The sequence below is a fragment of the Canis lupus genome, chromosome 6, assembly GCF_048164855.1.
Source record: "Canis lupus baileyi chromosome 6, mCanLup2.hap1, whole genome shotgun sequence".
Lineage (NCBI taxonomy): Eukaryota > Metazoa > Chordata > Mammalia > Carnivora > Canidae > Canis > Canis lupus.
The window spans coordinates 8,706,973-8,723,827 of record NC_132843.1 but is presented as its reverse complement, the minus strand read 5'-3'; the positions used below and the strand labels follow the sequence as shown (position 1 = coordinate 8,723,827).

The 16,855-nt window shown below is 38.1% G+C and overlaps 1 protein-coding gene across 15 annotated transcripts in view; it reads right to left on the bottom strand.

Moving 5' to 3' along the window:
* The window catches only part of L3MBTL4 (L3MBTL histone methyl-lysine binding protein 4), a 492,268-nt gene that overhangs the window by 355,447 nt on the left and 119,966 nt on the right, over window positions 1-16,855 (bottom strand). For all 15 annotated transcript variants that reach the window (XM_072828786.1, XM_072828800.1, XM_072828792.1 and 12 more), the window contains one exon: window positions 9,585-9,639. In XM_072828786.1, the coding sequence (XP_072684887.1) occupies window positions 9,585-9,639 (55 nt within the window). The remainder of the gene's footprint in view (window positions 1-9,584; window positions 9,640-16,855) is intronic.

Sequence of the window (16,855 nt, the reverse complement as noted above, 5' to 3'; positions counted from 1 at the left end):
GCATATTACATAACTTAATTTTTATTTTTTATTTTTTTTTATGTTACCCTTGTATTCACCATCCTGAGTCTTATTCCCATGCTGACAACTGTTGTTTTTAAAGTTTTAATTTTTAGTGTATGATTGTTAGGGAAATTTAAAAATTAATATAAAGTTATGGACACATTTTTTCACGTTTGCTAGGTGCATAGTTACATTGCTGTTTTCTTTCTTTTTTTTTTTTTAAGATTTTATTTAAGAAAGATAGAGTGGGGAGGAGCAGAGGGAGAAGGACAAGCAGGCCACAGACTAAGCACAGAGCCTGACGTGGGGCTTGATCCCATGGCTCTGAGATCATTACCTGAGCCAAAATCAAGAGCTGGACACTTAACTGAGACACCTAGGCTCCCCTACATTACTGTTTTCTATTAAACTTAAGCAAAAGCATAATTTGAGTCTTCTCTCTCTTCTTTTTAATAAGGCTGGCTAATGGTTTATCTATCTTATTAATTCTTTCAAAGAACCAACTCCTGGTTTTGTTGATCTGTTCCACAGTTCTTCTGGTCTCGATTTCGTTGAGTTCTGCTCAAATCTTTATTAACTCCCTTCTTCTCTTGGGTGTAGGATCTATTTGCTGTTTTTTCTCTAGCTCCTTTATGTGTAAGGTTAGCTTCTGTATTTGAGTTCTTTCCAGTGTTTGAATGGATGCTTGTATTGCAATGTATTTCCCCCTTAGGACTGCTTTTGTTGCATCCCAAAGATTTTGAACGGTTGTATCTTCATTCTCATTAGTTTCCATGAATCTTTTTAATTCTTCCTTAATTTCCTGGTTGAGTCTTTCATCTTTTAGCAGGATGGTCCTTAACCTCCACGTGTTTGAGGTCCTTCCAAACTTCTTGTTGTGATTTAGTTCTAATTTCAAGGCATTATGGTCTGAGAATATGCAGGGGACAATCCCAATCTTTTGGTATCGGTTCAGACCCGATTTGTGACCCAATATGTGGTCTATTCTGGAGAAAGTTCCATGTGCGCTTGAGAAGAACGTGTATTCAGTTGAGTTTGGATGTAAAGTTCTGTAGATATCTGTGAAATCCATCTGGTCCAGTGTATCATTTAAAGCTCTCGTTTCTTTGGAGATGTTGTGCTTAGAAGACCTATCGAGTATAGAAAGAGCTAGATTGAAGTCACCAAGTATAAGTGTATTATTATCTAAGTATTTCTTCACTTTGGTTAATAATTGATTGATATATTTGGCAGCTCCCACATTCGGGGCATATATATTGAGGATTGTTAAGTCCTCTTGTTGAATAGATCCTTTAAGTATGATATAGTGTCCCTCTTCATCTCTCACTACAGTCTTTGGGGTAAATTTTAGTTTATCTGATATAAGGATGGCTACCCTTGCTTTCTTTTGAGGACCATTTGAATGGTAAATGGTTCTCCAACCTTTTATTTTCAGGCTGTAGGTGTCCTTCTGTCTAAAATGAGTCTCTTGTAGACAGCAAATAGATGGGTCCTGCTTTTTTATCCAGTCTGAAACCCTGCGCCTTTTGATGGGGTCATTAAGCCCGTTCACATTCAGAGTTACTATTGAGAGATATGAGTTTAGTGTCATCATGATATCTATTCAGTCCTTGTTTTTGTGGACTGTTCCACTGGACTTCTTCTTAAAGGGGAATTTTAAGAGTCCCCCTTAAAATTTCTTGCAGAGCTGGTTTGGAGGTCACATATTCTTTTAGTTGCTGCCTGTCTTGGAAGCTCTTTATCTCTCCTTCCATTTTGAATGAGAGCCTTGCTGGATAAAGTATTCTTGGTTGCATGTTCTTCTCCTTTAGGACCCTGAATATATCCTGCCAGCCCTTTCTGGCCTGCCAGGTCTCTGTGGACAGGTCTGCTGTTACCCTAATACTCCTCCCCCTAAAAGTCAGGGATTTCTTGTCTCTTGCTGCTTTAAGGATCTTCTCTTTATCTTTGGAATTTGCAAGCTTCACTATTAAATGTCGAGGTGTTGAACGGTTTTTATTGATTTTAGGGGGGGATCTCTCTATTTCCTGGATCTGAATGCCTGTTTCCCTTCCCAGATTCGGAAAGTTTTCAGCTACAATTTGTTCAAATACATATTCTGGCCCTCTGTCCCTTTCGGCGCCCTCGGGAACCCCAATTAAACGTAGGTTTTTCTTTCTCAGGCTGTCGTTTATTTCCCTTAATCTATCTTCATGGTCTTTTAATTGTCTCTTTTTTCCTCAGTTTCCCTCTTTGCTATCAACTTGTCTTCTATGTCACTCACTCGTTCTTCCACCTCGTTAACCCTCGTCGTTAGGACTTCTAGTTTGGATTGCATCTCATTCAATTGATTTTTAATTTCTGCCTGATTAGCTCTAAATTCTGCGGTCATGAAGTCTCTTGAGTCCTTTATGCTTTTTTCTAGAGCCACCAGTAGCTGTATAATAGTGCTTCTGAATTGGCTTTCTGACATTGAATTGTAATCCAGATTTTGTAACTCTGTGGGAGAGAGGACTGTTTCTGATTCTTTCTTTTGAGGTGAGGTTTTCCTTCTAGTCATTTTGCTCAGTGCAGAGTGGCCAAAAGCAAGTTGTATTGGGAAAAAGAGAAAAAGAGAGGAGAGAAAGAAGGAAAGAAAAGAGAAAGAGAAAAAAAAGGGAAGGAAAAAAAAACACGAAAAAAAAAAAGAAGAAAAAGAGAAAGAAAAAGAAAGGAGAAAAAAGGGGGTGGGGGAAGGAAACAAATCAAAAAGCAAAAGAAAACAAAACAAAACAAAAACAAAACAAAACAAAACAAAACAAAAACAAAACAAAACAAAACAAAACAAAACAAAAAGAACCACCGGGGAGTATCTTCTGATTCTGTGTACTTTAAGTCCCTTGACTTCCCCTGGAAGTTGTCCGTCTAGCTGGTCTTCTGGGGGAGGGGCCTGTTGTGCTGATTTTCAGGTGTTAGCAGTTGGGGGAGCTGCTGTGCCCCTGCCTGGTGCAGGGCTCAGTGGGGGTTGTTTACCCCGTGAGGCCGCAGGAGCAACAGCCCCAGTGGCGGGGCAGCTCTGGAAACCTGGATTCAGCTCCGGCAGGAACTCTGTGTGCAGGGCCTGGAGGCTCCGGGGCGGGGCCGCTGATCTGCTCAGGTGGGGCAGGAGCGTCCTCGCTGTCCTGGGCCCTCCCGGCCTCTGCCTGTCCCGGGGGAGGCGGGATCCTGGGCTGTGTCCCGGCGCCTGCGCTGTTGGATTCGTGCTCCCGGGCCGCGCAGCCCCCTCCGCGGAGCCGCCGCCCGAGCCCCTCCGAGCTGCTCCGGGTCCCGCCGGGTCCCGCCGTGCGCGCTGCAGCCCTTAGGGAGCTCGGCGCACTCTCCTGGGCGCGCAGTTGCTCTGTTAGTGTCCCGGGGAGCCCGAGGGCATCCCCGCCCTCCTGGGTCCTGCTCCAACTCCCCGCGAGCCCCTTTCCGCCCGGGAAGGTCGGTGCAGCTCCTGCTCCTCCGGGACGGGGCTCTCCTGTCCTGGGGACACTCGCCCCGGCCTCAGCCCGGCTCCTCGCGGGGCCCCTCCCCCTTGGAGGCCTTTGTTTCTTTATTTCTTTTTCCCCGTCTTCCTACCTTGATAGAAGCGCGAACTCTTCTCACTGTTGCATTCCAGCTGGTCTCTCTTTAATTCTCAGGCCGAATTCATAGATTTTCAGGATGATTGGAAGGTGTTCTAGGTAATTTGGTGGAGACAGGTGATTTGGGGACCCTGCTCTTCCGCCATCTTGCTCCTCCCAGCCCATAACTTAATTTTTAAAAGCCAAATGCCCTAGGATATGCTGAGAGAAAACATAATAGGGAGAAAAACACAAAATAAGCAAAGTAGTGAAGATAATGAGGTTATGAAGGAAACAGCTACTTGGATGAGGCCAGAAGAAGAGGACTCTAGGCTGAAGACACCATTCTTCAGATAGCAAGATCTAGACTGCATATTCTGTTGGACTGAAGCAAAACAGGGGAAGGCAAGGTTTGGTGGCAGGTATCAGTCAGATGCCAGATGCTTAGCGGCCTCTAATGATAATCTAGAGGGGCACCTGGGTTCAGTTGGTTAAACATCTGCCTTCAGCTCAGGTCATGATCTCAGGATCCTAGGATTGAACCCACATCGGGCTCTCTGCTCAGTGGAGCTTCTCCCTCTTCCTCTGCTTCCCTCTTCTGCATATTTTCTGTCTCTCTCTCAAATAAATAAAATCTTTAGAAAGGAAGGAAAGGAGGGAGGAAGGAAGGCAGACAGGCAAGCAGGTCGGCCAGCCTTTTACTAACAGAATTTCAGATCTTAGCTAGGGAAGAGAGGGTTTAAAAAAAAAAAAAACACTAAACAATTGAAAATGATTAAGTTGGAAGATATTATTTGAGAGATCCAATAGAGATGAGTGGAGAAAAGTTGGGAATTGTTTGGCGAGACGTAAGGGTACATAAGAAGGAGGGGTCGAGAATGTCTCCAGAACTCTAGACTGACTCCAAGTGGAAAATGGTGCTACAGGAGAAGCAGATTCAAGATCTGGGAACAAAGAGTTCAGCTGTAAAGGCTATGCGAAATCTAAAAAGTAAGAAAAATAAGAAGAGGGAAGCTTCCACTGATTTGGGAGGTCCCTCATTCCATTCAATGGACAAAATGTTGGTGACCATCCATGTGGCGCTGGTGTGAGAGGTAAGAAGAGTTGTAGGGGGATGACTGAGTATAGATGCCAGATGGTGAGGACAGGATAAGTTGTTGGCAAGTAAGGAAACAATATGGCTCTCGAGAAACTCCCAGGCTGATAGCAACTTCCAGCCACAAATAACAAGACAAGAGACTCTGGAGTAAAGGAAATCTGCACCCAGTGATAACGCAAAGTGATATTCAGGACTGGATTTGGAAACAGAAAACGCATTAGTAGAAGAATTGGTGGATTTGAATAAAGTATACAGTTTATTGATCGTGATGTACAATGTTAATTTCTTAGTTCTGACAAATATATAAGATATTGAGGTTAGCAGAAATTCGGTGAGGGGTATACAGGACTGTCTGTACTACCTTCACAACTTTTCTCAAATCTAAAATTATTCCAAAATGAAAAGTTTACTTAAAAAAAGGGAAGAAATCCCAAAACAGACATTCTAACAGCACTCTCCACTGCACAAACTGAAGCTTTTAATGTTCAGAAGTTTCCAAATTTATTTTTCAATCTTGACCTGATAACCTGACTGTACCATGATTACCTGATTACCTACCTACTGAATTGTAAAACAAACAAACAAACAAAAAAACTTAGAAAATATAGAAAGAATTCTTCTACTTCACAACTTGGAGATAATAATTGTTAACATCTTTCTTTCTATCCTATAGATGTGATTTTTTTTTCAACCATCACTGAGATTACTATCCTGAGCTTTCTGTCTTCTCCCTTAATATGTTATCATAAGCTTTCCCTGCCATGTAATTCTTTTTTTAAAAAAGCACTTAAGATGCCTGGGTGGCTCAGCAGTTGAATGTCTGCCTTTGGCTCAGGTCATGATCCCGGGATCCTGGGATTGAGTCCCACATCAGGCTCCTTGCGTGGAGCCTGCTTCTTCCTCTGCCTGTGTCTCTACCTCTCTCTGTCTCTCATAAATCAATAATAAATAATCTTTTTTTTAAAAAAAGCACTCAAATGACACACAATTGCCCACATACAGTAGACTTGAAAAATCTATTCCAAATTCAATGGACATTTACATTATTTCCAACTTTTCCCCATTTATAATTAGTACCACAATGAATATCCTATGCATAAATTCCATGCAGATGACTTATTTCATTGGGAGAAATTCCAGAACTTCCTGAGTTGAAGGAAATGTTCATTTAAATTTCTGATAAATGCCATTAATATGTCCCCCAAAACAATGGAACAACTGGTACTCCCAACAGCTGTGTACAGACAGCCAGCTCCCCCAACCCCAGTGGTATCAGTCTGTTTTTAATTACTGTTAATTGGGAGGCTTAAAAAATGTTCATCATTACATTTAAATGTGTATTTCTTTGCTTCCTAGTAAGACTAAATGTATTCAACACATTTATGTTTTAGCTACCTTAATTCACTCTTCCATGAATTGCCTGTTCACACTTTGTCTGCTTCTGCACTGAGATTTTAGTGTATCTTACTTAGTATTTTCTAAATCCATTGTGTTTACGGACCTTCTGTCAGTAGTTGTGGTAAATATTTGCTAGTTTATTATTTCCATTTTAATTTTATTATGATGTTCTTTGATGTATAAAGCTTAATTTGGAGGTGTATACATCTTATTTTCCTTTATAATTTCTTCTACTCTTTTTGTGTTTATAAAGACCTCACTGCCCCAACACTGAACCAAATATTAGCATTAGTTAAAAACATTTAAAATTTAGAAGGAGAAAAGCCAGATCACTTGTCTAACTGAAGAAATGAGCTGTTTTTATCTTGGAGACTTCAAATGTAGAGGTCTGGGATTACGCAGTGATTGATAATACTAATTGGATACCTTCAGTCATAAATCATTATTAACAAATAATACTTACTAAAACAAACCTTTTCTTAGGAGTATCCAAGACAATTGCTAAATTTTTTGAATCACCAGGAATAATATAGCTCAGAGAGTGTCCAAAAGAACCAAACAAAATTAACTTTGGGTCATGATTATGTCAGGAAAAATCTAGTTCAGCTATATTACACAGCTATATTACACAGCTATAATAGCACCTTACTTAGTAGCTCTTACTCTTCACATCACATTTCTAAGCAAGATTCATTTTCTCTACTTTTGTCTTAATAGCTATGAAGAAGGGAGAATGTTAAATAACAGGTAAAGTAGAAAGGGCACAGGCTTTAGAACTTGCTAGATGTAGGTTCAAATCCCGGATCCACCATTCACGAATTGTTTTCCCTAAAACAGTCAAAGGGCCTCTCAAAGCTTCATCATCTGTAACACAGGAGGCACTACTAGTGGCACAGATTGCACATTCAATAAATTATTTTGTAATGATTTTCAAAGAAATGCCTTCCTTGTTGTAAAATCAGGACTAAGAATCAAGTGTTTACTTTTCAATACAATTTTCTGTTCACATATAAAGACATATGTGTAACATTATTTATTTATTTATTTTTAATTTTTTAATTTATTTTTATTGGTGTTCAATTTACCAACATACAGAATAACCCCCAGTGCCCGTCACCCATTCACTCCCACCCCCCGCCCTCCTCCCCTTCTACCACCCTAGTTCGTTTCCCAGAGTTAGCAGTCTTTACGTTCTGTCTCCCTTTCTGATATTTCTCACACATTTCTTCTCCCTTCCCTTATATTCCCTTTCACTATTATTTATATTCCCCAAATGAATGTGTACCTTTAAAGCAAAGTAATCTTTGTTATTATTTTTAAGACATCGGTAAGTGACTAATTCTTTTTTGTTTCACAAGCAGTCTCCAGAAAAATATTAAACAATTTCCAGAAATTATAAGAAGAAAATCCCCACTGTAATATTACACCAATAGACAATTTAGGGAATAGTTTCCTTCATCCCACTAAAAGCAGTACCTGAAAATTCTCTCAAAATTCTCTCTCATTCAATTTCCATTTCAACTATAAGTTTGTTGCATCTGTAGACACAAACCAAATCCCAACCTTCTTCTAAGCCCGTAGCTATGTTCAACAGAACCAACCACCTCAGATTTGGGAAGAATAAACCACAGGTGAAACTTTCGAGAATGGACTGCTGCCATAAAAATGAGTCTGACAGTGGAAGAACAATGGCAAAAAGTCACTTTCTATTAAAACTGAAAAAAACTATTTACAATAAACATATATTTGGCTATAATGGAATTATGAATACAAAATTACTAAAACATCTTAGTTTTGAGGCTGAACATTCTTTAAATTGTTGGCCTAACTGCATCTTCTTTTCTACAATGAATATTTCAAACATAGAATAAGAGAACCTAAAACAATTTGCATTAGTATGAAAATGTAGCTACAGAGGAGAACAACAACTTAATAAATCACAATCTCTCTCTCATAAGAAAAAAATAATGTTTAGAAAAACTCTGCTATTAAGGCCAGGTACAGTCCAAATTTATTTCTAGAATTCCAGTGTTGCATAACTAAAGCATATTTCAATGGAGCTGAACATCAAGTTACATAATTACCAAATTACTGCATTCTATTTTGCTTTTTCAGCAAAGAACATGATGGGACTGGCTGACAGCAAGAGAAGAAAAGAATTTAAAGCAGCATATTTTGCTTATAGCAGAAAACAACTTTTATTTTAAAAGAATTTAGATGGAAGATCACAAATTTTCAATATTCTGTTCCCAAATTAAGCAATATAAAATGATCATTAAAAACCTCAATTTTTGCTTGCCATTTTGTCAAGGTATTTTTAGTTGTTTCCATTGTTTATTTTTTAAAAAAGCTCACTCAACAAATATTTAACATAGTTTTCAATATCATTAGAAAAGATTTATCAAATTTATATGCTTCCTTCCATGGAGAGGAGCACAAATGTGGGCCATTCAACTACATTTTACAGAAAATTTAATAACAGTCATCTGCTTGTATAGCAACAATCACAAAATAATGTAATATATATTCTAGGGAAGTACCATCTCTATTTGTTGATTTAAATTTAAAACATCAGAGGGGCGCCTGGGTGGCTCAGTTAAGCATCTGACTAGATTTCAGTTCAACTCATGATCTCAGGGTCATGAGATCGAGCCCCTCACTGGGCTCTTGCACTGGGCATGGAGCCTGCCTAAGATTCTCTCTCTCCCTCTGCCCTTCCCCCGCTTGCTCTCTCTCTTAAAAAAAATAAATAATTACAAATAAGTAAACAAATAAATTTAAAATGTCGGAGTATTCACTGAATATTAAAAAGCTGTTATCTAAAACCTGCTGATTTATTAATAGCCAAAATGAGGGATATTCATTTAGAGCAAATGTACAATCTCCACTAAAACATAACTTCAATGGAAGAGGACAAATGCAATCATTAAAAGATTAAACTACTCTGGGAACAGCTCAAGCAGAGAATTATAATAAACTAAGTAGCCTCTCTTATTGTTTATTCTCAGGAAAGGTTTATAAATCAGAAGCTGTTTTACTTAAAGCATTTTTAAAAGGCAAACAAGATCAGAGCTTCAGATTTTTTCTTGATGTATATATTTGAAAATCTTAAATGACTAATAAAGTCTACAGAAGAGTCAATAAATAAATTTATTGGCAGTGTCAATAAATGATACTATGATTATAGACTTAAATTAATAAACCTAGTGGCGCCTGGTTGGCTCAGACGGTTAAGCATCTGCCATAGGCTCAAGTCATGATCCTGGGGTTTTGGGATCCAGCCCTGTGTCAGGCTCCCTGCTCAGCGGGGAGTCTGCTTGTCTCTCTCCCTCTCCCCCTCCCCCTGCTCATGCTCTCTCTTACTCCCTCTCTCTCTCATGAATAAATAAAAATCTTTTTAAAAAATTAATAAACCTAAAACAACAAAACAATAAACCTAAAACAACAAAAGCTATCTAATAGAAACTTCATTTAAAAGTTATTCATTGAGGACCAAAACTATAAAGGATGGTGATGATTACCGTGACTCAATGGGGTTGCATCATCCATGGGCTTCTTTTCTTCTTCAGCTTGCTCCTAGAACACATAAAATGTGGTTTAGACTGTATTTTTGGATAACTGTTTGACACACTGGAAACTAACTTTTCTGTGTGCAGGAAGCCAAGCCATGAAAAGCACCATAAAGACAGGGACAATACATCAGTAGCCAGCACCATCAAGTGGGTGTGCAAACCCCAGGAGGCATGCCATGATCCATAGGAGTAATCCTTTATTACTGTCTTAATTCTTTGTTGGCTAAAATCCAAAAAGAATAACAGCAATAACAGTTAATGCTGAAGTTGATAAGGGTGTCTCCCTACTGCCTGGGTGTGACAGTCACACCAGAGGCAGGCACGGAAGAGGCAAGTCCACACCAAAGCCAAGGTATCCACCATACCTTTTCCTTCAGCCTACTGGCATCTAGAATAGTTTATTAGGGCTCAGTTAAGATTATGTTGTCTAATTTTAGAGGTGCCTGAGTGGCTCAGACAGTTAAGTGTCTGCCATTGGCTCAGGTCATGATCCTGGGGTCCTGGGATGGAGCCCCACATTGGGCTCCTTGCTCAGCAGGGAGTCTGCTTCTCCCTCTTCCTCTGCCCCTCAACCCTGCTTGTACTCTCCACTTTTGTACTCTCTCTCTCTTTCTACTCTGCTCTCTCTCCCTAAGTAAATAAAATCATAAAAAAAACTACATTCCCTAATTTTACCCAAACTGACCTGCAGAGAAGAGACAAATGACTTCAAAGATTCCTTCGAAAAAACCAAAGACTGAATACAACCAACAACACAAGTGCCCAATAGGAACAGGGCAGAGGTTCCCTCCACAGAGCAGGTAATTCAGCAGACACACTCTCGTGGCAACTCTGGAGGGAAGGTTGACCACCTAACAAAGACTAAGGTGACAACTGCTTTTTGTAAAAGATAAAGAAGAAAAAAGCATTTGTTAATGGGTATCCAGAAATGTGTTTCATTTACATAATTTTGTGGCCATAGACAATGTATGCCCCCTACACAAATTCACAATTATACACTTAAAAATTGGGGAACAGAGTTTCCCAATTCTAACATCCTCCAAATGAAGGGTTTCAGCAGGCTTTGAAGTCACTTTTGGAAATATAAATATGCAACACTTTTGATTGGTTCCCAAGAAAAACAGGGAAGATGAAAATTCAGTAGCTGAAATACACAAAAACCTTCACATAATTGATGGGGGATGCTGAGAAATGAGTGTTATGACTTAGTAGGTTTGGCAAATAATCACTTCTTCAAGTTAGCTCTATATCTCTTTGGGATATATCTTTTTAAGCTATGCCAAGGGGGACTGCCCCTGTTTTCTCAGGACTAACACAATCACAGCACTGAAGTCTCATATTTGGGGAACTCCTAGGCTCTAGACAAACCAGGATAGTCAGTCATCCTGGCTGTGACAACCATTACAATCAAACCTAAAAAGCAGACTGCAGATAATGGCAACACAAAGCTTTGAATCAAGCTTTCAAAAAAGAATCATGCATATTAATATTTTAATTATAGCAAACTTGTTTGTAACTGTTAAAATAAATACTGTTAATTTTGTTTTTATATTACACATTTTTAGTTTCTTTTTTGGTCTATAGTTTTGAGGTACAAAATACAATTTATATAATAGTAAATCATACAATTTTCAAATAAACAAATAATCCACATATATTGAGATACGTACGTGACCAATGTTTCTTTAATGATGGGGAAGCAAATCAAGCTACCACTTGACAATATGGCCATATACAACTGATTGTGCTGGAATGCCTAACCTTGATATCTTTCTATATACATAATTTGTTTTTTTGAATTCATATCGTTCAAGGCAAAAAAATAAACATAGAATGAAGTAGTACAGTGAAAACTTTCCCACCCATCTTCCTCCATCTAGCCAATTCACAGTACCTCCACCCAGTAATCACTGTTATTAGACTCTAATACATCCTTGCCAAGTTTTCTTTATGAAAATACAAAGAAACATGAATATATATTCTTATTTTCCTGCTCTTACACACAAAGGTAGCACATTATAATACTGTTTTCTACCGCTTTTTTCATTTAACAAAATACCTCAGAGATCTTTGTCAGGTTATGAAGACCATTCTCCATCTTTCTTCACAGCTGCACATTATTATACTTAATGGATATTTCAGGATTTACCTAACTGGTTCCATATTTATGGATGTTTAGGTTGTTTCTAATCTTTTTTCCCTGTCATATAATGCTAGAGTGAAAAATTATCACATATGTCATTTTGCATATGTGCAAGGGTATCTATGGAATGACTTCTCTTCTCAGAAGCGAAACTGACAGGGAATACCTGGGTGGCTCAATTAGTTCAGCATCAGATTCTTGGTTTCAACTCAGGTCATGAACCTGATCAGGGTCATGAAATCAAGCCCCAAGTTGGGCTCCACACTCAGCATGGAGTCTGTTTGAGATTCTCCCTCTGCCCCTCTCCCTGCTCATGCTTGCCTATTCTCTCTTTCAAACAAATAAGTAAATCTTGTGGCGAGGGGGGGAGAAGTGAAACTGCTGGTTAACAGAGACTCATGTTTTCCTGCTGCTAATCCTCACATGAGGTGCCCCATTCAACAGCCCCATAAGCCTTGGATCAGGGCCTGTTTTCCTACAGTCTTGTCAACAAGCTATGTTATCAAATTTTGGGGTGTTTGCCAAGATGAATAGTGAAAAATATCTCACTATAGTTTTAATTTGCATGTTCCATTATGAAGAAATTGAAGATTACTTTGTATATTTAAAAGCCACTTGTATTTCCTTTATCCTGTGAAATACTTTTTTTAAGATTTTTAAAAATTTATTCATGAGAGACACAGAGAGAGATAAAGACACAGGCAGAGGCAGAAGGAGGCTCCTTGCGGGGAGCCTGATGTGGGACTCAATCACAGGACCCCAAGATCACACCCTGAGCTGAAAGCAGACGCTTAACCACTAAGCCACCCAGCCATCCCCTGTGAAATATCTTTTTTACATCCTTGGTCCATTTTCTGTTGGAATGATTACTCATCTTTGGGTCTTGATAAATTAGGAAGATTAGTCCTATTGAGATGAATTTCTTTTTTTCCCAGTTTGTCATTTGTCTTTTTCACTTATCTTAGGATATTTTTTAAATGGCAGAGAAATTTTTGTTGTTTAAGAGAGGATATTATCAAACTTTTCATTCATTGTTTCTCGATTTGAGTAATAGAAAATCCTTTTCTACTCCCAATTATAAAAACCTCCTATTTTATGTATTACATTTGTGGCTTATTTCCTACATTTGAATCTTTGATAAACACTGAATTTGAGCCAGGCTATATTGTGAAGTAGACATCCCTTCTCTTCCCATGCTAAACTGGGTAGTTTACTGAAGCCTGGAAATATCATATACAAATCTATATCATTAGGCTATCACATTGCACTACCATCATCTTTTTATCAGTTTCACCTGCTTTGATGAGCTTACTGAAGGCAGACAGTATCTTAACCATTTTTCATCCCCAAAACATTACATAACACCTAATCTAGCTCAGAAAATATTTGCTGAATGAAGGCATAAATGCAAGTATTTCTACTTGGCAGGCTTCACATCCAAGGAAATCACAGATATCCTTATGCAATTAATAAAATGGCATCCTGATAAAAACTATAATCCAGCTCTTCTCAAAATTTAACATGCAACTGGATCACTTGGTTATTGTGTTAAAATGCAGATCTTGATCCTGTAGGTCTGGGATTGGGCCTGAGGTTACCATTTTCCAACAAGCCCCAGCTGAAGGTCTGTGGACTACATCATGAGCCTCACAGGGCCATTTACTAGGCAGGAGATGGAAGTAGAGAAGCCATAACCCAATCTCCATCTACCTGTGTTCTACTGCATGTGAAATGATGAACTGAATCAGTCTAATTTTCTATGGCAGCTCTTTACCCCAATTTCATCCCTTTTTACCCACTCAATACACAGGAAATTTACATAATTCAAAACAACACTAGTATCTTCTCATAAAGGTTCTACTGCAAAAACTGAAACGGTAACAAGAAATAGTATTCAAGAGTTGATTATGTGAGCACAACAGTTACTGATGCATTTTTATAATCACTGTATCATTCAAACATAAAAAGAAATACATAATAATGCTGTCTATCACTCTGTTAGATTAGGATGTTTGGTTCACACTTCTTTATTTGCTACTGAAATTCTGCCTAGATAGAAGAAACATATTCCTCCCAAAAATAACATTACCTCTCACTTCAGAGTTAAATTACCCACACTCCTTATGTCCATGTTTTTAGACGAATCAAGGTTATATGTAGACATACACCTGGAAGATCACAATTTTGTATTTAAGAATAAATTTATGTTTCTCTTAAGACACACTGATCTCATTTTTTGGACAATTTCGCAAATAAAGAGCATTTAATACCATACAATAGAACAAGGAAAAATGCTGAATTCGGGATCAGGTGACCTAAGGCCAAATCCCAACCTCATCCACAAAAGTATGTAACTGTAAACACATGACATATATTATCTGTACCTAATTTCTCTTGTCTATAAAATAAAGCAATTGGACTAAATGTTCCAAGACTCCTGCTAGCTTTAAAACTCTTTGCTTCTGTCTGAGCTAATTAATTATTTCATGAAGGTAATAAATCCACATTGCTATTAATGAATAGACAGCTAATTAAAAAAAAAAAAAGGAAAAGAAAAACTAGCACTTTTCGTTATCTTCCCAGACAGAACACTTAAGGAAATAAGTATGAACTGAGAAAAATAAAACCATTACTGTGATTTCTCAGGTTTCAAACTTTAGTTTTGAAAATTGAAAATAAAGCTTTAGGGAAAAAAAAAACCCAGCATTCTGAAAAAGGGGAGATAGTGTGGTTCAAGGAACATTAAAAAAGGCTTTGCTATGGTACATTTCCATTTGCCAATTTCAAATGCATTATTTTGGAAGAAAGGATTATAAGATGGGAAAATAACCAATAAGGCTGCATGTTCTGTTACCTCCTGAAGGACCTGGATGCATCATATACTTTTACTACAAGTTATAATGATTTTTCTAATTAATCAATGTCTGTATTTCCTTATCTATGAATTCCAATCAAAGAAGTAAAACAAAGGATTTTCACCCACTGATCTGTGATTAACAATTTCAAGCCCTCACCCTGAAACTGCCAGAGACTGCCCCTTCCTCTCTCACCCTCAGACCAGTCTCTGGAGCACAGGAAGATGACCCAGCACTTATTGTTCCTCATCCATGAGAATAGCGGGTGATACCTACTGGTGTCACAGACTATGGAACACTGAAACATTTGGTAACTCCAGTGTTAAACCAGCATTTGAATTTCACTTGCTGTCTCAAGTTTACTTTTCAAATTCTCTTTTTCTCTGATTCACTGTGGGTGACAAATTGAAGACAAATGAAATTAGCCTTTCAGATGAAAAAAAACGAAAAAACAGGAAAGGATTACTTTCCATTGCTCTACTGGAATTCAGATTCAGACAGAGAAGGAAATGATCTCATTCAATTCAAATATCCAATAATATAGCTAATCTCTGAATGAAAATCTCTCTCTAGTATTTATACTAATCATGTTTTTTATTTTCCATATTTTATAATACTTTGACATTCTGGAGGCTTGTGAATAGGGGAACTAATTCCTAGAGAGAGCAAACAATTTGCCCGTGATCATGCCAATCACTGAGTCCTTATCTCCCTCACCCCTATTTATCAGGTTCCTACATTTCCTACAGCCCTAAATCATCCCAGGGCCAGGTACCAGACAATAGAGACAGCCCCTGAGCCAGAAACTACAGAAATTATTCAGACCAGCCAATCCTAAACCCCCATAGTTTCCTGATTCTCCTCCGCATCCATTCCTTTCTGTAAAAAATACAACTAAGGCTCTTGCTCACGTTTTTCCCCTCACCCTTTCTGTCCCTGAAGAGACTGGTGCTTCCTGATATGATGCTGCATAGTGTGGTGTGCTCCCCCCTTGGGAAATGTGAGTGATAAACCTTTTTTTTTTTCCAATGGAAGTCATCTATAGATCTGTTAGCCTCACTTTACCTGAATAAAAACAAAATCCCAGGTATATTTTAAAACAATATTGGCTAAGACTTTCACAAAAATAAAAGGGAAAAAATCTAAAATAGCTTTACAAACATCTCCATTTTATGGTTCTCCCATATATAAATGAATTCAATGGGCTGATGCAAACTGGTATACCAGTCATGTACAGGGCAAAAAACTGATAAAAAAAAATAAGTACTACTGAAGATTAAGAAACATATAATCCTACCCTAAATATTTTCTCAGTATCTATTTAAGGATATTACAAAATATTTCATTATACTATGCCTAAGTCAAAGCCAACCATGGCTCCCTCCTACCAGTATATCAAGTTCAGTAGACACAAGACCAAGTACAACTTCTTCTGCTCTGCAGTCAAGATCCTCTTGGCTCAGCGGCTCACATCTATGCTTGCCATCTTACTATGTTATCATGTACCAAGCTTAGATTCACTGAAATGGAAAGGACCCTTACCATCTTTTAATCTAAGACTCTTGTTCTATAAATAAAGAAACTGAGGCCAGTCTGGTGAAGGACTTGTCCTTGGTCATTGAGCTAATCACCACCCCAGCCAAAGACTAAAATCCAAATATTGTGATATCCAGCCTAACACACATTCTACAAAACTGCCATTACCAACATCTGCTCAGTCAGACAAGTCATTATGATCCCATCATTTATCATATATATCATATTTGTTTCCAACCCCATATCTTTGCTTATGCTGATTCCTTCCTCTGACCCTTCAACTTCCTTATTTCTCAAGGTTAGTTACCTAGATAGCACCCAGATCTTAAAACACAAAGAAGTTGTATTCTCTCATATTGCATTTTACTAGGTTGGATTTATTTTACCAGGTTGGACTTAAGAACCATTTGTTACAACAGCATTAAATATGCATTAGATAAACTGTATTTGTTAAATACACTAAATAAAGCATTAAATACAGCCATCTTAGATATTCCTCTTCCTTCAAAGCCAAGACTTGAGCCCCTAGTGATTGTACTTTTCTCTGAAGGCTGAATGTATCAATGAGCATGAATGTGCATAAGCATTTAATTGTCTCACATTACTCTATATAAGTTAGTTCTTTTCTATTTGACAAGAATATTTTTTTCAGATATATTCAGATCCTTTAGAGAATAAATAATGTC